The sequence below is a fragment of the Myodes glareolus genome, chromosome 9 (genome assembly GCF_982192425.1).
Source record: "Myodes glareolus chromosome 9, mMyoGla1.1, whole genome shotgun sequence".
NCBI classification, from domain to species: domain Eukaryota; kingdom Metazoa; phylum Chordata; class Mammalia; order Rodentia; family Cricetidae; genus Myodes; species Myodes glareolus.
Genome location: NC_142034.1, coordinates 80,999,127 through 81,025,389, shown reverse-complemented (window position 1 = coordinate 81,025,389; position 26,263 = coordinate 80,999,127). Strand labels below are relative to the sequence as shown.

Sequence of the window (26,263 nt, the reverse complement as noted above, 5' to 3'; positions counted from 1 at the left end):
TGCAGAGTATTAGAACATCAGAAACGTCAACAAGTTTGGTTCTCTGATTCACACAATTTTTACTAAAACATGGAGGCTGCTACTTGCTACTACCTTAGATCTAATCTGTGTAATGTCATTAAGGAAATGGACTAGTGTGTTGTTTAGTGGAACCACATAATGCTCAGGTTCGAGGTCAGACAGGGCTCTATAGCAAGACTCTGGTTTTTAAACTGGTTTTTCTTGAGACCTTAAAAAAAAAAAAGAACTTGTCTTCCTTTTACCAGATAACTTACACATGTGGCACTTTGAACCCATCCCAGGTGCCAAGTTCGGTTCTCTGGTCCCATGGCATGGAGGTGAGAAATCACTAAGGAGATGAGTATGCACAGGTATGTAGTTTGCTGTGAACAGATACATCTGCCAGGTGTGAGGAGAGTAGACCTAACATGCAGACATCTCTTCTGAGTGCTACTTAAGTGCACAGACCTCCTCCAGACACACACAGCCTCAGGCAGAGCTCAGGTTGAGTCTACAGTTCATTCCCATCTCACCGCCTCATCTTCAGTTTCCGCCCTTTCCTCCCAGCCAAGGGCAGAGATGGAGACTTTACTTCCCTATTCTCTCCCATGATTACACTGGCAGTCCTGTGGCGAGTCCTGCCCATACCTGCTCCTTGGAGCTTGACTCTGTGAAGCAATCTGAGGCCCTCCTTCAAACAATGTGTCTGTTCTGTTTTGTGACCTGGTCTCACTGGGCCACCTCTGTGTAGCCCAGGCTTGCCCCAAACTCCTAGCAGTCTTCCTATATCATTCTGTAGGTGCTGGGACTACAGGTGTGAGTTAGCGATGCTCAGCTTTTTGGTTTCTGAGCCATGCATTTGAGAAGCCGTTTCGAGGGTCTCTTCTTTTTCTTTCTTCCTTCCTTTCTTTCTTTCTTTCTTTCTTTCTTTCTTTCTTTCTTTCTTTCTTCCTTCCTTCCTTCCTTCCTTCCTTCCTTCCTTCCTTCCGCGCTCTCTCTCTCTCTCTCTCTCTTCCTTCCTTCCTTCTTTCCTTTCTTTCTTTTATCTGATTCAAAAATGAATTTCTCCAGTCACAACGCTGCCAGTTACATCTGGAATCTGGTTGGAGCTTCTCTGGCCACTTCCTGTTGAAGACATGCATGTGGTGTTTATTTTGGTCTAATTTCATTTCTGCCGGAGCTCCAGCCCCTTTAAAGCTTCAGCTTTCCTGAACCACTCTGCTCTGGAGACTCCCTCTGTGTCTTCTTTCCCTTCCCACGGAAACTACTCTATCCGTGCCCTAATAGAGACACTTGTGCCCAGGGTCAAGGGGTCACTAAGGTAACCTAGGAAAGACCCGTCCCTGTGCCTCATTCCTTCCTGCCGTGCCACGGAAGAACAAACTTCGTTTCCACTATTTCCCCAAATAAAGTGTGTCACTGTAGGGAGTTCACGGCTAATTTTCTGGACTCCCGGCCACACCCACAGATCCAGCCCATCCATAATAGCAAAGGAAAACTCTGCAAGAACTGCCACGCAGGGCTTTATCTCTACTTTGTCAGAAAGCAGGGTGCTAAATTAGTGAAACACTCCCACAGCTTTCAAATGCACATTATTCCAAGACACACAGTGGAAAATAAATGTGCCTCTCTCTAGTTTTCCAGTTTCTCTCCCTAGGGAATAGGTTGACTTTATGAGTAAATTTATTAAACAATATTTCACTTGGTAGCCCAGGCTGTACTCAAACTCACGATCCTCCTGTTTCAACCTCCTGAGTGCTGAGGCAAAGGTATGCGCCAACACAATCATATGGAATCTTTTGTGTTCCCTTCTGGGTTTTGCTTTTGTAAACTTTTGTTTGTATACAAGTGTGTACTGATTCATTTAACTTGCTGCCTAAGTGTTTAAAGTTCTTTATTAGTTCAAACAGGTCCAGACACATATGAACTACTTCCAGAACAAATTCCTGGAACCAGAACTGCTATGTTCAAAACAACTCCAAAGCAAAATTTATATGGAGTCTAAATCTTCACACTTCCTTTGGGGCTAGCTGACTGTCTTGGTTCATCCCAAGTAACGTAAGTAGCTAGTGTCTTCTTCAACCTCATGGTCTTTTAACTTGATCTGTTCCATTGAATGCTATCACAACCGTGGGCACAAGTCCCCAGGCCCACCAACTCAGAAGTCCGTAGAGCGGCAGCATGTCCACAACAGCTGTCTCCCCAACCTTGCTTCATTATTGACACCCCATCTAGAATGACCTCATTCTGGAGAACTTCACTAAGCCCTGTACTGAAAATAAACATCTGAGCCCTTGGTTCTTGGCCGCTAACTTTTGGAAGGATTCAGTGATTGTTTGTAGACACTTTCATGCCAAGAGTGGAGTAAGAGAAGGGTTGAAAGGGCAAAGAGAGTGGTCCGTGTTTTAGCTATGGGTGTAAGTCAAAAGATGTTGGATTTCATTTTCGCTCTACAACTATCAAGCCTCTGACAGTCCATGTTTCCTGGCGTTGTGCATGGAATGGGGATGTTGGCCTAAATTCTTTTGCAGGACCTTTCCGCCTTAGTGAGTCTAAAGACTTAGATGCAACCTAGACCTACCTACCCAATGTAAGCAAGAGGCACACAAATCAGTACATGACACTAGCCAATGGGCGGGGCAACTGAGATGGGCTTTAGACGGTGGTGTTTCAGGTGAGCAGCCTGGAGACTGATGCACACTGTGGCTGATATCTACGGTGTGCTCCTCCCCCTACATGTTAGACTATAAGCACAGCATCATTAGAGATCGGAAGAGAAGCACAGAGAGATTGTGGGGACCCAGTCTCTCGTCAGTTAATAATTTATCAGTGAATAATTCAAAGAAAGCTTTTGTCCATACAATCCTGTGTTAAAGGAACTTTCTACAAGGAAAGGCTTGAGTTAGGCTTGAGAGGAGACTGCAGTGGGTCTCCCTCTATAGTAGCTGACAGGAACTCATTGAAGCTAGTTTAAAGATAAAGGAAGAATAAGAGGATGGGACTTTTATCCCAACTATTACAAGTATCAGAACAAAGGCTTTAATAAAGTAGTCACAGCTCTCTGTACCGTCCAATTCTTCTTATGAATTTCTTCTTAAGAAAGCAGGTTCTTTCCAAGTGACAAGAAGCTATGGCTCAAGACAGACTAAGACTATGCTTCTGAAGTTAATACTTCAGCAGAAATTAGTACCCTTTCATGGAGACCACACGGGAGGATGAATTGGTTCACATGGTCTCATGTCTACCATCTAGGCATGTCCAATCTGAGACCCATTGTCTTCCACACACATGCAAACACCATAAATAAGTAAATGTAATTTAATTTTTAAAATTTGTTGAATAAACATTGAACCCATTAACACATCTCTTTATATCATTACCTATTTTATATTATATAACACAAATTTTATATAAGATATAATGTTATTAGTATTTCATTTATTATCATTATAAATTATAAATTTATGTAATATTAATAATGAGTCTCTGCATAGCTTGATAGCTTCCTAAGTGCCTTATGGGTGAATGTCACGGCAACAGGACGACAGGTGCAGGTGAGATCATTATTATTCTTCCCACTTCTCAGTGAAATACAGTCGATGCAGTTCACTGACTTGTCTAGGATGGTGTATCTACATTAAAATTCTGACTGTAAACCTTGCATCTTATGGCAGCTGTTAGTCAGATGTTCCTACTGCCCTGTGGAATATTAGCAACTAGAGGAAGGGAGCAGAAGAAGGAATAGAGAGAAGTTAATTACAGGCCCCTGGGTTCTCTTCTTCTAGTATCTGCTTGTTGTCTAAATGGAATCTCTCTACCTGTGTAGGGGGCTGAGACTATCCAGTGGGCGTTCTCTCTCTCTCTCTCTCTCTCTCTATCACTCACACACACACACACACACACACACACACACACACACACACACACACACTGCCGGAGGGTCAATGGAATGAGGAAAGAGTCATTGTCTGCAGAGGAGAGAGATGAGGGCTAGGGCTAGGACATAGTCACCTGTTCCCATTGACACATCCAGAGAAAATCCACATAAACGTGTGTGCGTGTGTGTGTGTGTGTGTGTGTGTAAACACACAGAAAAGAAGCCGATAAATCCTCACCAATGCCACCCAGCACAGATACACTCCAGACATAATACATGCTCCAGTTACATATTAAGCTCAGCTTTCACCATGTGTCTGCACATGTGCATGCTGGGGTCTGATGCATGTTTGGGTGCATGACCTATGCGTGTGCGCGCGCACACACACACACACACACACACACTACTAGACGTGTATGCATAACGTGTAATCACTCTCGAGTACACGCATACTTGGAAATACTCCCTCTTGACAGCCTCGGATCCACCGAGAGATAGATGCCCACTTGTACGTACAGATGGTTCTGCAGATGCTGGCAAACATACCAGTAACCATGACTTCTGGCAACTTCTACACACATACAAGCATCGGCACACCCAAGTTGTCCCTGACGCTGGAAGTCTTTTTCAAATCCAAAGGGATGAAGAGCGCCAGCTGCTGGCCAGCGCACGTGACCGGGAAGGAAGGCGCTCCCTCCCATAACGGGATGGGAAAACTATGCCTGCGGCCCCTCATCTGCCGTCGCTGAAGGCAGGACCGAGCACCACCAGAGCGGGACGTGGCGCGGGGTAGAGAGGGTGAGTGTCGTGCCCCGCAGGGCAGAGAGTGGGGAGGACCTGGAGGAACCGTGGATGCTGTAGGCGCGAGATGAGGTAGCAGAGAGCTCGCCCGGGATGAGGAAGGGCTTCTGCCTCTACCCCTCTAACTTGGTTATTACAGCCGGAATTCAAACCTTTCTAAAGAGCCTTCCATATGCCAGGCTCCGCCTGGTGGCGGCTCACGGGTTAAGAAGGAAAAGAGCACCTATTTGGTGCCAAGTTCTCGGGCCTTGAACTTGTGCGCTTTCGTTTCCATGACAACGAGTTCTCTCTCTCTCTCTCTCTCTCTCTCTCTCTCTCTCTCTCTCTCTCTGACTCAGTTACTTTAAGGACAGGCTCAGGGTTGCACAGATGGCAAAGATTCTTAACCCTTTATGTCTGAGTCTAATACCCGGATTCACAGAGTTGACATTAATTGGGCCCATTATCTCATTTATTCTGGATATTTCTCTATAATACATTAAAATAGGGGATAGACTGAACTCAGATAAAATAATGCAAATGATGGCCAAAAAAATAAATCAAGTTTCTCACAGTTCTCTCCTCTCTCCCTCTTTCCTCAAACTGCTTGTCTCTAAGTCTTTTTTCTTTGTTTGGTTGGAGACGGGGCCTCCTGCAGCCCAGTCTAGCCTCGAACTCACTATGTAGCTGAGGATGACATTTGATTCTTCCTGATCCTCCTGCTTCTGCCTACTGAGTGCTGGGACTGCAGGTGTGCGCGGCCACATCAGATTTGTGCAGGGCTGGGGACCGAACTCAGGGTTTTGTGTATGCTAAGCAAGCACTCTACCTGCAGAGCCACAGCCCCCACCCCCGCATCCAAGCCTCATTTATATCTATATATTGTTTAGAGTCTCTGTGACCCACCCCAGGACCTTCACATTCAACCAAGCTATGACAGTGGCCAGCAGTGGCCTCCCAGCCCAGTCCCTCCTGTCACACAAGAAAGCCTTTATCCATCTCCGTGTGGTACGTCTCTTGTTCTGCAAACACAGAACGGTCTGGTAAGGGAAGGGATGCCCTTTCCTTAAGTGACCATCTGCCAGAGACTGTCCACCCTAGACCAGCAGCACTGATGGTGACAATGTCATTTAGCGTTATTAAAAACCTCTCTTCTCTTGGCTTCATTTCTGCTCTACCTTCTGCATGGGATTTTTTTGTTGTCTGACTGCTGCTTACATGACTCAGCTTTCCACCACCAACTAACTCAGCTCCTCTACACATCTCTCTGGACCCCACCTCTGCCCTTCCTTCTAATTGAACTAGTGCAGCACATTCAAATGTGCGATGCCTTTTCAGGTCCTAGCAGGGACATCAGACATGTTTCCATAGTGTGCCATTGCACGGGTGAATTGGAATTCTTTGCACAGGCTCAGAGTCATCTTTGAAGCGATTCTGTCTCTTTGAAGTAGTAAGAATGTTACCCCCAATGTGTGTGTGCGAGTGCGTGCATGTGTGCGCGCGTGTGTGTGTGCGCACGCGTGTGTGTGTGTGTGTGTGCTGGTGAGTACACATGCATTTGAGTAATGTAGAGGTCAGAGGACAATCTCATGTTGTTCCTTAGACACTGCCCACCCCATCCACCCCCAGTCAGGAGTGACTGGCTTGAAGTTCACCAAGTAGGCTAGGCTGGCTAGCCACGGAGTCCCAGAGATCTGCCTGTCTCTACTTCTCCAGGGATGAAATTTCAAGTACATTTCACCATACTGGACACCTATTGTGTCTTGTTTTGTTTTTATGTGGCTTCTGGGGATCAATATCAGGTCCTCATGCTAGTATTGTTCCCCAGTCCAAGAAAGCGCTTTTTGTCTCTGCCTCCTTCCCTGTCTAATCCTGACCCTGCTGATTGGGTATCTTTGCTATACTCTGGTACCGATGCTTCCTGCTCCCCAGTGTTCCCTAAGGGGTACCAGACTGATGCTCAAAGTTCCCCAACCTTTTCCTGTCAATCAGAGCCCTGAAAACTGCATTGACCTCCATGAGAGAAACCCTGCACAAATCGAATTGCTCAGTTAATCCTTTGCTATTGTCGGTCCAGTTTTGAAAGCAATTTGATGCCAAGCCCTTTCTAAAGTCAATGGTCCTCCCCAAGATGTGTCCTCTTCTGTAACTGGCCTATTTCTTTGCCTACGTCCCTGATCATGCAGATATCACTAACCTCTTAGGGTCCCTCCTGCTAGTGAAGGGGCATTGGCAGGGCTGGGTCTGACATTGGCAGGGCTGGTTCCCCCAGATATTCTTCACACGGGAAAATGGTTTTTCATTTTTCTGAGCTCTGTTTTGTCTTCTGCAAAGTGGAGATGCCAAAATCAGGCTCTTAGAGGCAGAGACCCGCAGAGGAACACTGGGTTGAGCTCCCAAAATCCAGTTGAAGAGTGGGACAAGTGAGAATATGAGCAAAGAGGTCAAGACCATGATGGGGGTGGGGGGCGGCATTGGAAATATGGCTCAGTGGTTAAGAGCACTGACTGCTCTTCCAGAGGACCCAGGTTCAATTCCCAGCACCCACATGGCAGCTCACAACTGTCTGAAGATCCAGTTGCAGGGGATCTGACACCTTCACACCAATGCACATAAAATAAAGTTAAATAAGCCATAAAAATATTTAAAAAATAAATAAAAGACCATGATGGGAACACCCACTGAAACAGTTAACTTGAGCTAATAGGAGCTCACCAATTCCAGCTGTACAGGGAAAGAACCAGCATAGGACCAAACTAGACCCTTTGAAATGGGTGCTAGTTGTATGGCTGGAGCAGACTGTAGGGCTACTGGCAGTGGCACCAGAATCTACTCCTGCTGCTTGTACTGGCCTTTAGGGGAACCCACTCTCTTTGAATGAATGCCTTGCTCAAGGTAGATATAGTGGGGAGGGGGCCTTGGACCTTCCCCAAAGCAATGTGTCTTACCCTCTCTGAGGAGTGGATGAAGTGGGGGCGGGGTGGGAATGGGAAGAGGGGAGGGAGTAGGAACTGGGATTGGTATGTAAAATGAAAAAAGATAGTTTGTTTTCTTTTTTAATAGAATAATAAAATAAAATAAATCGGGCTCTTAGGACTATGAGGAGAAATGTGGGACCTGTAGGATGCCAGGCCCCCCAGAAAGTCAAGGGGTTTCCCCTTCTCTTCCTCTCTCTCTGCATGTTCACGTGCCTGAGTGTGGGCATACCTGTCATAAGCACCACATTGGGCTGCCATCTGCCGTAAGCCACCTTTTGGGGGTGACTTCTGCCACGGTGCAGCCATGACGGGTTCGTTCCTTCCAGAGTAGGAGCGTGAGGATCAGAAGTGTTAGGTAGGAGGAACAGAGATGTGAAAGAAACAGAGGGGCATGGGATGGTACCAGGAGGGCAACTCAGTGGATACTGAAGCTGGTCTCGAACACATGCCCATGTGACAGTGTGCATGCGGAAGGCACAGGACAACCTCAGGTGTCAAGCCTCACCTTCCACCTTGTTGGGCGCGCAGTCTCACGCTTGCTTCTAGTTGACCTGTGAATTTCCCAGGTGTCCTCTGTCTCCACTTCCCATCTTCCTATAGGAGCACTGGCATTGCAGACTCACACTACTGTCTCCAGCTTTACCTGAGTTTTAGGGATTTGAACTTAGGCCTTCTTCACACAAGCATAAAAAAAAAGCTTTACCCACTGAACCCAGCCTCCAGCTGATGACTCTCGCCCAGATGGAATTTCCTCAGTGATAAGGCTGTTCTCAGCCTCTAGTAACCAGTTCTTCCACATCGTAATCTTAAAGAAATTGATATGGAAGTTTGCTGCTTACAACCTTCTAGAGAGTACGGCATGTCTGGAGAGCAAGTATCTTGCCTATTTCACCCGAGTGTAGGTATGTGCACCACTTGCATGCTGTGCCGGTGGAAGCCAGAAGAGGGAGTTGAAGACCCTGAAATGCTAGCTACAGAGGGCTGCCATGTGGGTGTTCCCAACCTGAGCTCAACCAAAACCCTCATGATAGAAGGAAAGAACACACCACTAACCTCCACATGCACACTGTGATGCACTGTGGAATGTGCAAACACACACAGATACACAAATATATACACACTCAATCAATCAATCAATGGACATTAATAAATAATATTAAAAATTGAGTCACAAGTGTGAAAACCCTCACAGGATTTCAAAAGTTAGAGTTAATTAAGTATTGCAAACTATGGGACTGGAGACACGTCTCGGCAGTTAAGAGCTCTTCCAAAGGATTCGGGTTCAATTCCTAGCACTCCCACGGTGGATGTCTACATCCAGTCTGTATTCCAGTTCTGATGTATCCATGTACCTATTCTGGCCTTCACGGGGCACCAGACACACATGTGGTGCAAATAAATACATGCAAGTAAAACTCCCATACACATAAAATAAAAATAAAGTACATTTTAAAAGGTTTTAGGATATAAAATATCTCACTAATGATATTTTGAAGCTTATATGTTCAAATGACATGGCACATTGACCTAAGCAACACTGAAGTTAATTTCACCTGCTTCTTTTTGCCTTTTTAATGTGACCATGAGATAATTTTAAATGACGTTTATGGCTTGTGTCCTTTCCCTGTTGGACAATGCCCATCCAATTAGTCTTCCCACCATACAGGTTTGCCATGCCAAGGCTGACCCTCTGGTAACATGAAGACAGAAGTACAAGCACCCTTCACGCCCCACTCAGGGATCACACATCCCACTGTGTCCTTTTCCTTTGCTGCCCTCCTTGGTCCTCCACTTGGCACAATAGCCACAGGCAAAGTGGAGCTTGCTGGTCCCCATTTCAGAGACCAGGAGCCTGGCTCCACCCCTGGACTCCTGTAGCAGGTTCTTCGGTGGAGGTTCACACCTAAAGCAGCCTGGGCCAGAGGGCTGATCTGCGCTGCCCACCATGGTGAATGTTATATTTGTTGATTTTGAAGGTCCCACACTATACATAGATGAAAATAGGATCCTTCAATATTATTTCCAAGACTGACTCCCTGTGTGCCTTCAGAAATGCTTGCTGAGACAAGCACAGCCAGATCCTAGCTCCTGAGACCTCTCATTAGGTCATAATTTATCTTTAGACCTCTGTTCCTAGGCAGAGCCAAAAATGGGGAAGGAGAAAAATGGGAGGAATTAAAACATTTCTCAGCAAGAAGACCCCCCCACACCACTTTTCAACTCTCTGTATTCAGTTTGAAATCCTCTGTCTCTCTTTCTTCTGGGCAATTTCCAAGTCAGTCCCAAACTTGAGGTCCCAGAAAAGGGGGTGTCCTGAGAGCTCTGTAAGAGTTGCAGCCAGGCCCTCTCTTCCAGGCCACCTCAGCATTTGGAGAAACTGGGAGAGGACTGCTTCCAATTTGCTTCCTGGAATTAGGGAAGGCAGGGTGTTTTCCATTAGAGAATTCTCACTGCCATCAAAGCAAATTTTTCAGCAGTCTTCATCCATCTGCAAGCAAGCTCTCTTTAACCCCAGCCACCAGCCCGTTCCTTCTAAAGCTGTACATAGGGAGAATCACCCCGTTGGATCCGATCTGGAGGTCCTCTTCCCCTGAGGATGAGGCAAGGCAGGGCAGCACTCCAGGGTCTCCTGGTGGAGGTCAGGACTGTGAGCCTCAACTAAACTGCAGTTTTAGTGCTTGGGTCTCTACATTCTTAGTAGTAGTTAAGTGTGGCTTCGTCAGCCACAAATGTATCAAAATCCTGTTGGTGTTTCATGAATTATGAGTGACCACTGTATCCAAGGTCTCTTAACTCGTATTGAACATACACTATATGCGACACTGTACTAGGCTCCAGTGTTAAAGACAGAGACAGGCAAGGCCCCCACTTCCCCAGATCTCCCAGTAGGAGGAGACAGAAGCAAATCATCACCACAATATGGCGGTGTGATTTGAAAGGCAGGACGGGGCAGCCCAAGAGCATGTGGGTCAGATACCTTAGACTGTGGGCAGTGTTCCCAAGGAGATGAGACTAGACCTAAGGCTTCCAGGACGAGGTGGGCAACCGAGAGGACTTCCGGGGAGCAGAGTAGGAGAGGGACAGGTAGTCACCTGCAATGTTTAGTGCGTCTACCCCTAGCTTGGATGTTTAGAGATGTAGTCTCATTCTTGACACAGACTCTGTGGATTAAAAATGGCATCGTGGCCATGAAATGGTTAAGAGAATAAGTGACTGCCTTTTCCGGGGCTCTTTACCACTGAGCAAAGAACTGTTTATTTGAGATCTTCAGATCTTCACGCAAAGCATGGTCAGCACCTGGGCCTCACGGCCTCACTCAAGGCCTAGAAACGCATTCCTGGCGTTTGCACTTGCAACCACGTTCCAGAAAAATACAGGGAAGGCCAGTTTCCCCACCTCTGCCCCTTCTCGAGTCCAACATTGACAGAAGGCCCTCAGGAACGAGCCAGCGGCTATGTCCTGTGAAGTGTGGAGGGAGACGGCTCTTGCCCTCCAGTGGGCTCCAGGCTGGAGCCATGGGCTCCCAGGGCTTTCCTGGAACATGTGTATTCATGAATCACTAGCTACTTTCCTGAGCGGCTAGAAATTCAGGACGGGACAGATTAAAACCAGACTTCAGAACACATCCAAGTTTAACACCTCATAATTCCATTTCTGGGGTTTAATTCATCATTACTTTCCGCTTTAGCAAGAAGACTTGATGAAGGCCTCCTTCCCACCCATAGCCAGAAAGAACAATTTAGATGACACAGTTTAAGGTAAGGGGGGGGGCGGGGTAACGGTTAATTTCTTTTTCTAACCAATTGAACCCCTCTCTGGGGAATGTTTGCTGTATGTGTGGCATTCTGCAAGCACAGCCCCAGAGACAGAGGCAAAAAGGCAGACATTTGTCTGAGCAATCCAAAGGTGAATTTCTGGCTGAGTCAGGTAAGAAAAAGCGGATGGAAGAGAAAAGTTGCTTGAATGAGTGATTTCCATGCCCTCCAGCATTTAGACCACTTTTTCTCTTTCTACGACCTCTCTGAGTCTCAAACATGTATTAATCAACTAGTTTCCTTTTTTAAGGGTTGTGTGTGTGTGTGTGTGTGTGTGTGTGTGTGTGTGTATACACACCTCATATATGAGGATACCCTCAGATGCCAGATGAGGACATCGAATGCCCTGCAGTTATAGATGGTTGTGAGCTGCCCCATATAAATGCTGGAAATCGAACCCAGTTCCTTTGGAAAAGCAAAAGGCACTCTTAGCTGCTGAGCCATTTCTCCAGCCCCCAGGCAGATAGTTCTTAAATATCTGTATATGCTTGAAAGTTTATAAACAGGTGACCCGCCGCAGTTCCGTGCTCCACAGGAGCCAATACCAAGTGGTTGCAAGAGCGAGGGGAAGAAACACAGAGCTAGGACTGAAAGGAGAACAGCCTGGGAGAGAGGAGGTCAGGGGATACCTGGAAGAAAGGCTCATGAGCCTGAGGGCAAGGTGCTACCTCAAGAGCAGAGGGGCTGGGCCTTGGCCCCGATAGAAGCCCTATAGCTGGCCAACAAGCAAGGAAGGGAGGAGCAGAGGCTGGGGTTTCGCTGAGGCCAGGTCATTTAGGGCCTTATGGGTCTGTTAGGGATTCCTGTGTTTGTGGCCTACAAACCAGAAGCTGCTGGACCAGCTTGAAGAATGAGGCGCCTGAGGAACGGTTTTCAACTCTGGCTGGGGCACGTGGAAGAGGCCAGGAGTTGTGGAGTGTGCACATGAAGGGAGGATGTTGTAAGTCCAAATGAGGAATGACTAATGGATGGAGTGGGCTTTGGCAAGGACCCTAGCTGGACCCCACATCATGAACACTCCAGAGGGGGTTACGGTGGAGTCAGGGTTCTGGGTGATCCTGTTCATTAAAGCAGAGAGTTTTCAAAAAACAGGAAAATTTTCATTGTTTAGTTCTTGCTGTCTGTCTGTCTCTCTCTCTCTCTCTCTCTCTCTCTTTTTCTCTCTCTCTCTCCCTTAACCCTGTATGTGTGTGTGTTTAATTTTATTTTATGTGCATTGGTGTTATGCCTGTATGATATGTCGGTGTGAGAGTGTAGGATCTCCTGGAACTGGAGTTACAGACAGTTGTGAACTGCCATGTGGGGGGTGGGAATTGAACCCAGGTCCTTCAGAAGAGCAGCCAGTGTTCTTGACTAGTGAGTATCTCTCTGGCCTCCTTTTCTGTGTGTTTTTGAGACAGGGTCCCCTGTAGCCCAGGCTGGCCTTGAGCTTGCTATGTAACTGAGGATGATTTTGAACTCCTGATCCGCCGGCTTCCACCTAAGTGCTGGGATCACCCACCACACCCCAGAGGATGAGAGGTTGTCCTCGAGTATCTGATTACCAAAGTGTCCTGAGAAAGCAGAAATATCACTTGGACGTTTTCAAAGTCGTGTGGTGCACATGCGTGTAAAGCTGTAAACTAGAATACAACATATCATACGTGTGACTCTGGTATGTGCTTCAAGGTCTCTTCTATAATTTGGGATGCTCGGAAGGAAAAGCATCTAAGCAATGCTGACAACATGAAAAGCATCTGTAGCCAATGCCAAGTTCAAATATAACTTCTGCCACTAACTCCTTGCCTCTCTGGGTGTTGGGGAAAGTTGCAGAAGGGAGAAAGGCAATATGGGGTAAGCATGGTCACTAGAGATAGCTGACCGTGGGTAGAGCCTACTCCCTGATGGTGTGACAATGGGTAAACCTCTTCACCTCTTAGAACTTTGCTTTCTCCCTTCGATAACAAGGGTGATTTTTGCCTTTGTAGGGCTTAATGTACCTTTCCAATAATGCAATGCAGGTAAAGAGCTTCGTGCAGACCCTGGAACATTGGGGATGCTTAATAATATCAGTTTATCTCTGCTCCAGTGTCATCTATAACTACAGGAGTTGGATTTGACTCCCTCCCCAAGTTGGCTCTATGTTTATGCAAAAGGCTGCGGGACAGTTGCTCCATCTAGATGTTTTGGGGGCTTGCTGCCTTCTAAGCAGCTATCCCAGTGCCCAGTTTTCTTCCCAGGGCCGTCGTGTGGATGGTGGTGTGAGCACTGGGCTCAGTGGGGAGCAGAGCTATTTGGAGTCTTGTTTTTCTTGGAGGTGCCTGAGAAGCAAGGAAACTCTTCTCTCCCTTCACCCTGGAAGCAGAGCTAGTCCCCCGTCTTTCTTTCCAAAGCTATTCCTGGCTCCAGCTGCAGAAATGCCTGTGGGGCTGCAGGAACCTTCAGGCCAAAGCTCCAGAAAAAAAGTAAAAATAAAACATCTCCCTGTGTGTCCCAGAGCAGCCCGCCCCTTGGGCTCTGGGGCCCGCTCCAGCCAGCTGTCACGGAGAGGCCATTGACCCCTCTCTGTCAGAGAAGATTAGACTGGAGAGAGCAAGTTTCTTCCTCTCGGGGTCCTTTGTAGCTGTGCTTTGGGGCAGAATAGAGAACACTGTGGTAGATATGCCCCTGTGCCCACTCCGGTCTAGCTGTTTCTTTGCCATGACTTCAGTTGTTCTGGGAGTTCGCACATACTTGTAAAAGTCATTCCACCTCCCTCCCTTCTACCCCTCTCCCTCCGCCCTCCCTCCCTCCCTCCCTCCCTCCCTCCCTCCCTCCCTCCCTCCCTCCCTCCCTCCCTCCCTTCCTCCCTCCCTCCCTCCCTCCCTCCCTCTCTTGTTAATCTGAAATGTTTACAGGTCACGAATTTCCAGATCAGTTTTGAACTGCTTGGAAAATTCATTTCCATTCTGCAGGACTCTGGGTGTGCATTCGCTCCTAAATAACAGGACTGCGGAACGTAGCTCAATGGCCGAGCACTTGTGTAGCACATACCACACGAGGCCCAGGGTTCAAGCCCCAACTCGGAGGCGGTGGGGAGGAGTACAAATTACACCAGCCCGTTTCCCACAGCTCTCATCTCATTTAGCAGGAAGAGGAAAGAGAGAAAGGGGTCTGAGGAGGAGTGTCTGGGTCAGTTTTCCAGAAGCACCTGTCGTTGGTGTCACATTAACACACGTGATTTATTATGCTGAGCAAGCCACACACACGGAATACAACCAAGTATGGTCACCCGTGCTTGTGTCCCTCTGTCCCTTTATAAACTAACAGCAGTGAGGGGAGCTCAAGCTAGCCTGAGAGACTTCGAGAGACCTTGTCTCAGAAGGAAAAAGAAGGGAGCTGGCTGTGCAACCTAGTTGTAGAGCTTCCCGGGATGGGTGAAGCCCTGGGTTCACTCTCAAGTACTGGGGGAAAAATGTCCTGACCTGGAGGGGACCAGGAGCTGAGAAGGGGTCAGATCGTTCCAAGGGGAACAGTCAAAGACAGCCCCAAAGCCTGGGTAGCTGTCAGCATCAAGACCAAAGCAGGGTGGGAAGGAAGGAGGTGGAGGGAGATGGGTGAAGGACCCAGGAAGAGCCCTGAGCTCCAAAGCTTGAGCGAAGTCCCCACTCTGCCTCCAGCATCCCTGCCACCCATGAACCCTGAATGAGCTCTGTTTGCATAGTTGAAGGCTGTGTGGGAAGCTTGGAGCCAGCCAGCCTTCATCTCCACAACGAGAAGGAAGGCTGGAGATGGAAAGGCTCAACGCCAGAGCTGGATGGGTCTCAAACTGGGACTCGGATGACCATCAGCCCCAGCCACCCTTAGAAACTTACTATGAAAGCAAATTGTGCAGCCCCGCCCCTGAGCTACTCACACAGTACCTAAATTTAGAGGGTGGGACTCAACCATCTGCCCCTCCCCCACAACCTGATTGGTAGACTTTCAGATTGAAAACCATTGATTTCTTCTAGCCCTTCGCTGTTCAGGTAGGAAAACTAGGAGTCAGAGAGGGAAAGGGGCTAGCCTGAGGTCACAAAGCAAGTTACCACTGAGAGCCATCCCTGTAACAGGAAGTCACACCCAGCGTGTTTGTTCTCTGTCCTAGCTACCTCGAAGAGGCCATTGGTGACAATGCATCAGTTCTAGCTTGCTGATAGGCCTGAAGCAAAGCCACTGATTTCTACTCCAAGCCTTAGTGTGTGTATCTGCACCATGTACGTGGGCAGAAGAGGAGCTCCCAGGATGCCTCACGCTTATACTTAGTGGGCTTATGCTATTGCCACAAACATTAAGGACGGTCCAGCCCAAAGTAGGAGGGGGCAATCTTTGGAGCTGTATAGCCTGGATCAAACCTCAGTCTACCACCTGCTAGTCACATGGCCTAGCCAGTACCATCACCCAGCTTTTCTGAGCCTCTTTTCCTTAAGGCTGTTGCACTGTGGGAGGGGGTGTGAGATTGACAGCTCTGGGCCTTGAGTGTGGGCCTGGGCACCACAAGCACCCAGGGAAGAGTTGTTACCAGGGCCTTCCAGCACTGAGGTTGCCACGCTCATGTGAAATCACCCTCTCTCAGTCACTGAACCCCCCCTCGTCTCCTCTCATTTGCAACCCCAAGTCCCTGTGGGAAACAGCCTAAATCACCAGCAAGAATCAACATGTGCCCGCTCTTCTAACTCGATTTGCATATTTGACCCAAGCCGTGGTCATCGGTCACTGGGGCTGTTGGGTGGCGGGGTGGGTAGGTTCTTTCTGCATCTCAGCTACTTCAATGAATGACAGCCTAACGGTGAATGGTTCACTCTCAAGATCCCCGCAAAGTATATCTGAGCACAGGATTCAGCTACCCAAATGTGCCCTTAAAATATGCTGGCCCTGCCAGGTGGTGGTGGCACGCACACACCTTTAATCCCAGCACTCACTCGGGAGGCAGAGACAGGTGAATTTCCAGGGCTACACAGAGACACTCTGTCTTAGGAAACAACACACAGCAAAACAAAACGATGACACTGTCTAGATTCGTGCTTCTCAACCTCCCTAGTGCTGCAATCCTTTAATACAGTTCTTCAGGCTGTGGTGACCCCCCCCCCCCCAGCCATAATATTATTTCCATTGCTCCTTTGTAACTGTAACTTTGCTACTGTTATGAATTATAATGTAAATATCTATGTTTTCTCTATGACCTTAGGTGACCCCCATGAAAGGGTCATTCAGTCCTCAAAGGGGTCACAACCCACAGGCTTGTCTAGATGGCTGTCTATGATGCAGCAAAGAGAGACAGGCAGAAATGTAACTGCACCTATGCCGCCTCCTCCTGATGCCTTTGGACTGACCAGGAGAATGTCAGAACCGTGTCCACTCTCAGCTGCCACCGCTCCTTTGTCGCCCGCAGGTGACCACCATGATCCCCTGGGTGCTCCTGGCCTGTGCCCTTCCGTGTGCTGCTGACCCGCTGATTGGTGCTTTTGCTCGAAGGGACTTCCAGAAAGGTGGCCCTCAACTCGTCTGCAGTCTGCCTGGTCCCCAAGGCCCCCCTGGCCCTCCAGGAGCACCAGGGTCCTCAGGAATGGTGGGAAGAATGGGTTTTCCTGGTAAAGATGGCCAAGATGGCCAGGATGGAGACCGGGGGGACACTGGAGAAGAAGGTAAGAGACCTGTATATACCTGCCCGCTTGTCCCACCAGAGTTGACAGCATCTGTCATGGGGCGGGGTATGATTCAGAGTTCCTAAAACTAGCACTCATTGATACCTCTTTGTAACCAAATGGAAGAGAACAATGGAGACTCAATCCTGTGTTCCAGCCACTGTAGAGCATTGGAATTGTTGGGGGGAGCGGAGGGTGGGCAAGCCTGTGAGCTGTTATTCAAAAGGCTTGGTTTGTAGGTGACAGAAGCCCAATTAATGGGCCCAAATGAGATTACTTGACTCACGAAACTGCGAAGACCAAGAGCTGAGCTTCAGGAATGGCTTGGCCTGGGATTTTTAACTCTTGTTGTCTGGGCTCTGCTTCTCCCTGTATGTCAGCTTCATCCCCCTTAAAGCGGGATGCTCTGAAATGGCAGCTGGTGCATTCAGGTCTCCATTCCGATGGCTTCATCCATACCCTTTTTTCACCCTTTCAAAGGGTGATGCTGTACCACCATTTGCCAAGGTTGGATCGTGTGTCACCCCTGAATGTTTTTGAGTGGGTAGTGGAAGTACTTGATACTCTATTGTAACACAAAGGCCTGCTTAGGGGTTTCTGTCCTGCCCAGTACTCCCCAGTCGGTAAGCCCCCAAAGAAAATCACACAGAGTCTACATTAGGTTATAAACTGATTGGCCCATTAGCTCAGGCTACTTAATAGCTCTTGTAGCTTATCTATTATTCTTATCCATTATTCTTATCTATTAGCCACATGGCTCGGTACCTTTCTCAGCGGGGCAGGTCACATTTTGCTTCTTCAGTGATCTGAGCAGGAATGGGAGGAATGGGCTTCCTTCTTCCCAGAATACTCCCATTCTCATCGCCCCACCTCTTTTTCCTGTCTGGTTGACCCACCTATACTTCCTGCCTGGCCAATCAGCATTTATTTAAAACATGATTGACAGAATACAGACAATTCTCCCGCACCACTCTGTAGTAGTTGACAGCCCATGGGACCCACTGGGTAGTAAGGGGTGGCATGGACCAGAGCAGATACTGTCTTTAGATTCCTTCCTCCTTGACATTCCCTCTAGCTCTGACCTTGCATTCCTGCTCTTGATCAGCATCCTCAAATGCACACCTGAAACACAGGGAGATTATTTTGGTTTTCTGTTCTCGATGCTAGGAAGTCAACCCTGACCTTGTGCAGGTTAAGTCCATGCTCTACCCTGCCAGCCCCAGGACAGCATTTTCTTACATGGTGTTGTAACACTGAGAAGGCATTTTGAGAAAGTCATTCATCAGACTGTCTTGTAAAGCAAATGCCCTTATTATTCCAAGTTTCAAATGAGGAAACTAAGAGTCAGGTAGCAAGATGAAGGTGAGCATGTCATTGCTGCAAGCGCTTTAACTCTGAGGACAACCTTGAATAGTGTCTTAACCTCCCCTAACCTCAGTGTTCCCATATCTACAACAGCAATATCAGCAGTACCTACCTCACCAGACTGGGTGGCAAGGACTGTGTGAAGCTCTAGTCTTGAAGACAATCAATGTCTCAGTATTACTTGCCCCTAACCTGATTTCCTGAACTTAGATTCCAAACCCAGGATGTTTCCTATCACATGAAACCAACTCCTCCAAATGTACCTCTTCCTAGGGGAAGACTTCTAACAATAATGGAAACGCTTGGACCTAAGGAGGTCTGTAGGCGAATGTATGTGAATCCACAAGAGCCCGGATAAAAGGATAACAAAGATTTATTAGAAAACACTCACAAATAACAGCAAGGTAGAGAATTGCTGTACTCTTCCGTTCTGCCCTGGGGTAAATGGAAACAGCTATCTGACCCGACCTCAAAATTGTAACAGATATGTAAAAATATCTTGATCAGAAGTAAAAATAAAAATATCCTTAAATTTGTATCAATATATAAAAATCTTAAGCAGATGTAGAAACATACATACATACAGCATGACAAAAATAATTTTACATTTGTTTGCAAAAACATTGTAAACAAATAGGAACATATACAATATGATAAATATAATTTTGAATTAGTATCAACATACAAATTATTTAGACAGGAATACAAAAGTAATTTTGCATGTGTATCAAAATATAAGAATGTATGTCAATGTAAATTGTCTACAATTAATAGTTGCTAAAATAGTTTACAGGCAGGTACACTAAGCTACCTTATTATTCTATCCTATCCTATCCCCCGTTTACTATACCAAATTAGGTTCCTGAGTCTAACTATTATTATTATGCCTCCAGCCCTATAATAACTTATAACCAACCCTGAGAAAAGCCAAACCACACATCTCAACTGTTGGGAGAGGAGGCATTGTTTTCTTAGAATTACTTCCAACTGTCTTGGGGTGACAATCTCTCTATGGGATCCTGTAAAAAAAAAATCTAAAACAATGGTTAAGTCTCAAGAGGACTAGCTATAACATTTGTAGCCAGTTTCTGAGTAGTGGTAAGGCCTATCTGAAGTTCTTATCTGAAGTTCTGCTTAAAGGATTGTAAGAAGATGGACCATTTCAACTAGCCAATTTGGAATTATCTTGCACAGTCTGCATCCAAAGCAAATCTTAGAGTGATGTTTCTTGGCTCAATGGCATCATTATGAACCAGGTAGAATCATTGTTGTGGTGTCCCATCTTCTTACTGGAGACTTCAGAGATTGCTGTTAAGAAAATTTATTGCTGGGGCTGGAGAGATGGCTCAGAGGTTAAGAGCATTGCCTGCTCTTCCAAAGCTTCTGAGTTCAATTCCCAGCAACCACATGCGGGCTCACAACCATCTGTAATGAGGTCTGGTGCCCTCTTCTGGCCTGCAGGCATACACGCAGAAAAATATTGTATACATAAATAGATAGATAGATAGATAAAAAATATTTTTTAAAAAGAAAATTTATTACTCACTGAGGAAAACTTAAACATTTTTCATACTAGTTCAGTCAGTAGAGCATGAGACTCTTAATCTCAGGGTCATAGGTTAGTGCCCCACATTGAGTACCAAATGTAGGCGAATGTATGTGAATCCATGAGAGCCTGAATAAAAGGAAAACAAAGATTTATTTGGAAACACTCACGAATAACAGCAAGGTGGAGAGTTGACACAGTTTTCCATTCTGCCTTGGGGTAATGGAAGCAGCCATCGTATCACGACCACTACCCAAGAGGGAGAGCTTGCCCCCCTCTTTCTTTTAAAGTAGTTACATCAGCAGACAGGAAGATCTGCCTCCATCGGATTAGACAGCCCAATGTCACAGGTGGGGCAAATACCCACTACAGAGGTCCTGCAGGGTGCCAGGCACTGGATGGCATCATCTCGCTTTCTTTTTTTTAATTTATTATACATTATGAATACAGCATCTGCCTTAAAGTATTCCTACAGGCCAGAAGAGGGTACCAGGTCTCATTATAGATGGGTGTGAGCCACCATGTGGTTGCTGGGAATTGAACTCAGGACCTTTGGAAGAACAGTCAGTGCTCTTAACCTCTGAGCTATCTCTCAGCCCCATCATCTTGCTTTCTTTGGCTCCATGGTATATTTGGGTCAAACAGGACCTGCCAAAGTCTTCCTGGAGATTTCCCTGTGGATCTTGTGGGAGATGGTCTCTGTCAACCTCTCTCTTTGATTAGGAGCAAGGAGGGAACAGGCCTGGGATTTTTTGGGGGGGTGGGGAGTCATCTCTCCTGCCAGAGGTCAAGTGACCACCAAAGGAGACAGTGTTGAGAGGTAGACAGGGAGAAGCCTGGTGTGTGTAACCCAGTCAAATCCAGGTCACCTTGGGACAGGAGCAGGATATGTCTAGCCATGCCCCCCAACTAACAAACATAAACCCATCTCTAGAAAGGTCTTAGGAAAATCAGTGTTTCCAGAAGGCTTTCGGAAGGTAATGAAGAAAGAAGCAGATCACACAGCCCAAGCTGCAAGTTCCTGCCGTGCTTCCCTAAGTGCATCACTGGGAAAGAACGCTGAACCAGAGTGGCTGCCACCGATCTTCCTGCTCCCTCTGCCCCTTCTCCTAGCTTTTGTTCATCTCAGTATTTAAATTTTCATTATTTACTTATGTGCCTGTGTGTGTGTGCATAAGACATGTACATGTGTGTGTGCGCGCGCAGGTGCATGTGTGTGCTCATATGTATGTGTATGCTCAAGAGGGTCAAATGAGGATATTGAAGCACTTGGTGCTAGAGTTGTAGGTGTAGATGGATTTTCCTTTGGGCCGCCAGCTCACAAAAAATGACACAGAGATTTTTTATTAATTACAAAAGCTCAGCCTTGGCTTAAGCATGTTCCTAACTAGTTCTTATAACTTAAATTAACCCGTATCTCTCAGTCTACATTCTTTTATGTGGTTTGGTTGCCTGGTTTATGTTAACTGTATAAGTAAACATGCCTTTGCATGTTAACTATATAAGTAAACACGCCTTTGTTTGTTAGCTGTATAAGTAAACATGCCTTTGTTTGTTAACTGTATAAGTAAATGCACCTTGTATGTTTAGATACCTAGAGAAAAGTAGGGATGGGTGCACACTGGTTGATGTACAGTGGTTGTGTCTAGAAAGGGAGAGGAAGATGGGATGTGTTTAAGGAGGACTCCTCATCACCATGACACCGTATCTGTGTCCCACTTACACAGTTTAAAGATGGTTCCTGGCAGGAAAGATGTTTCCATGGTTAAGAACACTGGTTGCTCTTCCAGAGCATCCGAGTTTGTCTCTCATGACCCATGTGGTAGCTGACATGCATCCATCCCTCCAGTTCCAGGAGATCCAATGCCCTTGGCCCCAGGCATACAAGAGGTACACAGACATACATGCAAGAAAAAACACTCATAAATGTAAAGTAAAAATTTTGAAAAATGGCTCCTGAAAATTAGATTTTTCAACAAGAAAATGCTATTAGGAAATTTATTTCCCATCTATTTAAAGTAATAAATGTTTAAATATGTAACAGTAAATTCAGGGCTAAAATATAGTGTGTATAAGGGTTTTCTAGGGGAACGAAACCAATAGAATGAGCATGCATTGCTGTCTTAGTTCTATTGCTGTGAGGAGGCTCCCTGGCCGAATGTGCTATATCGTTTAATGTCGTCTTGATGGAAACTGAAGTCATCTGAGAGGGGGAAACCTCAACTGAGAAAATACCTCCATAAGATTGGGCTGCAGGCAAGCCTGGGGGCATTTTCTTAATTAGTGATTGATGGGGGAGGGCCCAGCCCATTGTTGGTGGTGCCATCCTTGGGCTGGTGGTCCTGGGTTCTATAAGAAAGCAGGGCGAGCAATCCATAGGAAGCAAGCCAGTAAACAGCAGGCCTTCGTGGCCTTTACATCAGCTCCTACCTCCAGGTTCCTGCCTCATTTGAGTTCCTGTCCTGACTTCCTTCAATAATGAACAGTGCTGTGGAGGTGTAAGTCAGGTAAACCCTTTCCTCCCCAAGCTACTTTGTCATGGTGCTTCATTGCAGCAATAGACATTTTAACTAAGGTAGCTGTAGAAGAAGGAGAAGGAGAGGAGGAAGAGGAGAAGGAAGAAAAGGAGGAGGAGGAGGAGAAAGAGGAGGAGGAGGAGGAGGAGGAGGAGGAGAAGGAGAAGAAGAAGAAGAAGAAGAAGAAGAAGAAGAAGAAGAAGAAGAAGAAGAAGAAGAAGAAGAAGAAGAAGAAGAAGAAGAAGAAGAAGAAGAAGAAGAAGAAGAAGAAGAAAGCAAATTGGGGGCTTGGTTTCAGTTTCAGAAGGTTAATTCATTATCCTCATGGTGAGGAGCATGGTAGCAAGCAGGAGGCATGGTGCTGGAGAAGAGCTGACAGCTCTATGTTCTGGGCCACAAGCAAAATGAGAGAGAGAGAGAGAGAGAGAGAGAGAGAGAGAGAGAGAGAGAGAGAGAAAGGGAGAGAGAGAGAGAGAGAGAGAGAGAGAGAGAGAGAGAAAGGGAGAGAGAGAAAGAGAAAGAGAGAGAGAGAGAGACTGAGAGACTGTGTGTGCCTGGAGCAGGCCCTCCCTCGCGGCCCTGCTTCTCCCTCAGGAACCATGCCTTCTAATCTTTCCCTGACAGCTCATCACCTGGAGACTAAATCTGAGACTACATGAACCTATGGGCCCATTCTCATTCAAACTGCCACATGCCCCTCTGTGGCCCCCGTAGACTTAGCTTTATCATAATGCAAAACTAATTCAATCTTAAGATTGTTTTAAAATCCAAAATCTCTTGTGAGACTTGAGGCCATCTCTTAACTGTATGCCACCATAAAATCAAAATCAAAAAGCAGACTACATACTTCCAACATGCGGTGGCACGCGGAACATACATTACCATGCGAAAGGGAAGGAAAGGGGGTATAGTGAAGAGATGCTGGACCAAAGCAAGAACAAAAGCCACTAGGGCAAACTCCAAATTCTGCATCTCCATGTCTGATGTCAAAATGCTCTTCTGGTCTCCAACTTCTTCCAGCATCGTTGACAAATAGGATTTTTTTAGATAAGCTTACATAATAGGGGTTGGAGAGTCCAAAATGACCATATGCGTGAAGGGAAGACAGATAGTGCAGTAGCTGCTCAGTCCACAAGGCTGCATACCTCAGCCGTCCTATTGTGGCAATGACGATCTGGAGGATTCCTGGAGGAACACAAGTCTTCAGTCCCCTGGAGAGGCTGGTAATGTCCCCAAAGGATGGCGACAGCAATTGGAAGAGGGTGGATGCACTCATTCACTAGCAGAGGGCAGCACTTACAATGGCGTGCACTCACCAACTGAGAGTGAAGGCAGGCAGGCAGAAGCAGCAGCCTCTCCCTCAGATTGCTTTATATCTGGGACACAGCCAGAGGTGCTGCCCACTCTAGGACAGCGTCTTCCTCATCCAGTTTAATCCTTCCTCACAGACCTACGAAGAGGCATGTCTCCTGGCTGATTCAGATCCAATCGAGTTGACAACCAAGATTAACCATCACCCAGAGAAATACCTACATGCTACGCAGAGGAAGCAAAGTACCTTGTTGGGGCAAAAAAATTGCTAAAAAGTTTCCCCCTCCTCCACTTTGGTGTGTTTAACCATGGTTGCCCTGAGTCTGGCGATGCTCAGATGTTCGTTAGCACCAACACCTCTCAGGACCAAGACCTTAATGGGCATTTGACATGCCTTTACAGCCCTGCCACTCTGCCAATGCACAGCTGCGTTAAGACAGAAGCCAAGCCCCCTTCCATATATGCTTTGCTTGAAAGGTGTTGAAGAGCCAGGCCTGGTGGCTCATATGGGAATCCCAGCATTTGGGAGGTAGGAGAAGAGTCAATGCTCTAAAACCAGCCTTGGCTTGGCAGCATGGTCACGCCAGCCCTAGGCCACGTGAGATTGTCTAAAAAATAAATACAGTTTTGTGCTAAATAATCGTATGGACAAATGTTTCCTATGGAATCACTGGCCCAAAAATGCTGTTTGTAGAACATGTATATTTTATGAAATATTCCAATTAAAAACCAAGAAGTGTTCTCTGAGTAAACATTCAGGAATATTCTGCAGGGTTTACCCACTGATGTTTAACGTTTAGACGGTGTTTGCCAGGCATTGTCCAGCACGCTGAGAGAACACGGGACAGGTGATATTGCCATTTCCCCTGGAGCCTGGAAGTTTCTGGTACCCATCGCTGTTTTGGCAAAATGGACTTCACAGTGATTTTTACATAGCATATAAGCCTCCCTCCTCCTTTTTGTTTTCCTGAGTCAGACAGGTGTAGCCCAGGCTAGCCCCAAACTCACTCTGTAACTAAGAGGATCTTGAACTCCTGATCCACACACACACACTCACACACTGTGCTAAGAATGCAGGAGTATGCCACTGTGTGCAGTTTTATGCGGTGTTGGGGACTGAACCCAGGACTTCACGCTTGCTAAGCAAGCACTCTATCACCTGAGCTGCATTTCCAGCACAGTGAAGTATTCTGCTGCTGTGATTCCTGGGGCTTCCAAGAAGCGTAGCAATCCTGGTTTCCCTGAAAAGACCAAGAAGAAGCACCTCTGGTCACGCCTTCAGCGTTTGTCCCCTCCTGTGTCCCAAAGCCTTCTCATTCTCCTCCATCATGGGCTCTGCCCCGGTTTTACAGGTCCCTTATAAAACCAACTGTTCTGTCTTCCAGGTCCACCTGGCCGGACAGGCAACCGTGGAAAACAAGGACCAAAGGGCAAAGCTGGGGCCATTGGGCGGGCTGGCCCTCGAGGACCCAAGGGGGTCAGCGGTACCCCAGGGAAACACGGCACACCAGGCAAGAAGGGACCTAAAGGCAAGAAAGGAGAACCCGGTCTCCCAGGCCCCTGCAGCTGCGGCAGCAGTCGCGCCAAGTCGGCCTTTTCCGTGGCGGTGACCAAGAGCTATCCACGCGAGCGGCTGCCCATCAAGTTTGACAAGATTCTGATGAATGAGGGTGGCCACTACAATGCGTCCAGCGGCAAGTTCGTCTGCGGCGTGCCAGGGATCTACTACTTCACCTATGACATAACGCTGGCCAACAAGCACCTGGCCATCGGCCTGGTGCACAACGGCCAGTACCGCATTCGGACTTTTGACGCCAACACAGGCAACCACGACGTGGCCTCGGGCTCTACCATCCTGGCTCTCAAGGAGGGGGACGAAGTCTGGCTGCAGATCTTCTACTCCGAGCAGAATGGACTCTTCTACGACCCCTACTGGACCGACAGCCTCTTCACGGGCTTCCTCATCTACGCTGACCAGGGAGACCCCAATGAGGTATAGACAAGCAGGGAGCAGAGCCTCCAGGCAGGGACCGAGTTTCTAGGGATGGGTGCTGACGGAGGAAGACCTCTGGACTGGGACTGGGGTCTGGCAGTCTTGGGAGCTTCTATTACCAGGCTGGCCTCCTCTGTTGCTGCTTTTAAAAAAAATCATTAAATCCAAGCTTTTGCTTCATCATTTATCTGTTTGCTCACTAATTGTCTTAGGGTACAGGCTGTGGACTAAACCCTGGAGGTTGCATACACCACTGGTAAGACAGTTCCTATCCTCATGGGAAATACAATTCACAAACAGAAAATATGTAAGGCATAGGGGAGTGACTGAAATATTTATTTTTGTTTAGAGTTCATCTCTGAGGTCTACTTGTAAAGAGGCAAAGATTTTCTGCAGAAAACTCAGGGATTTTTACTCATGTGTGTGCCCTGTACCATCGC

The 26,263-nt window shown here is 47.1% G+C and overlaps 1 protein-coding gene across 2 annotated transcripts; it reads left to right on the top strand.

Moving 5' to 3' along the window:
• Positions 1-4,527: 4,527 nt before the first annotated feature.
• Positions 4,528-26,008, top strand: C1qtnf2 (C1q and TNF related 2). 2 transcript variants are annotated; one of them, XM_048435984.3, is made up of 4 exons: positions 4,528-4,675; positions 11,324-11,393; positions 16,840-17,092; positions 25,216-26,008. In XM_048435984.3, the coding sequence occupies exons 2-4, from the start codon at positions 11,379-11,381 to the stop codon at positions 25,827-25,829; spliced, it is 882 nt and encodes a 293-aa protein (XP_048291941.1). In that variant the 5' UTR covers positions 4,528-4,675; positions 11,324-11,378; the 3' UTR covers positions 25,830-26,008. The 2 variants fall into 2 exon arrangements, with proteins under 2 accessions (XP_048291941.1, XP_048291940.2); XM_048435983.3 differs by lacking the exon at positions 11,324-11,393.
• The last annotated feature ends 255 nt before the right edge of the window (positions 26,009-26,263 follow it).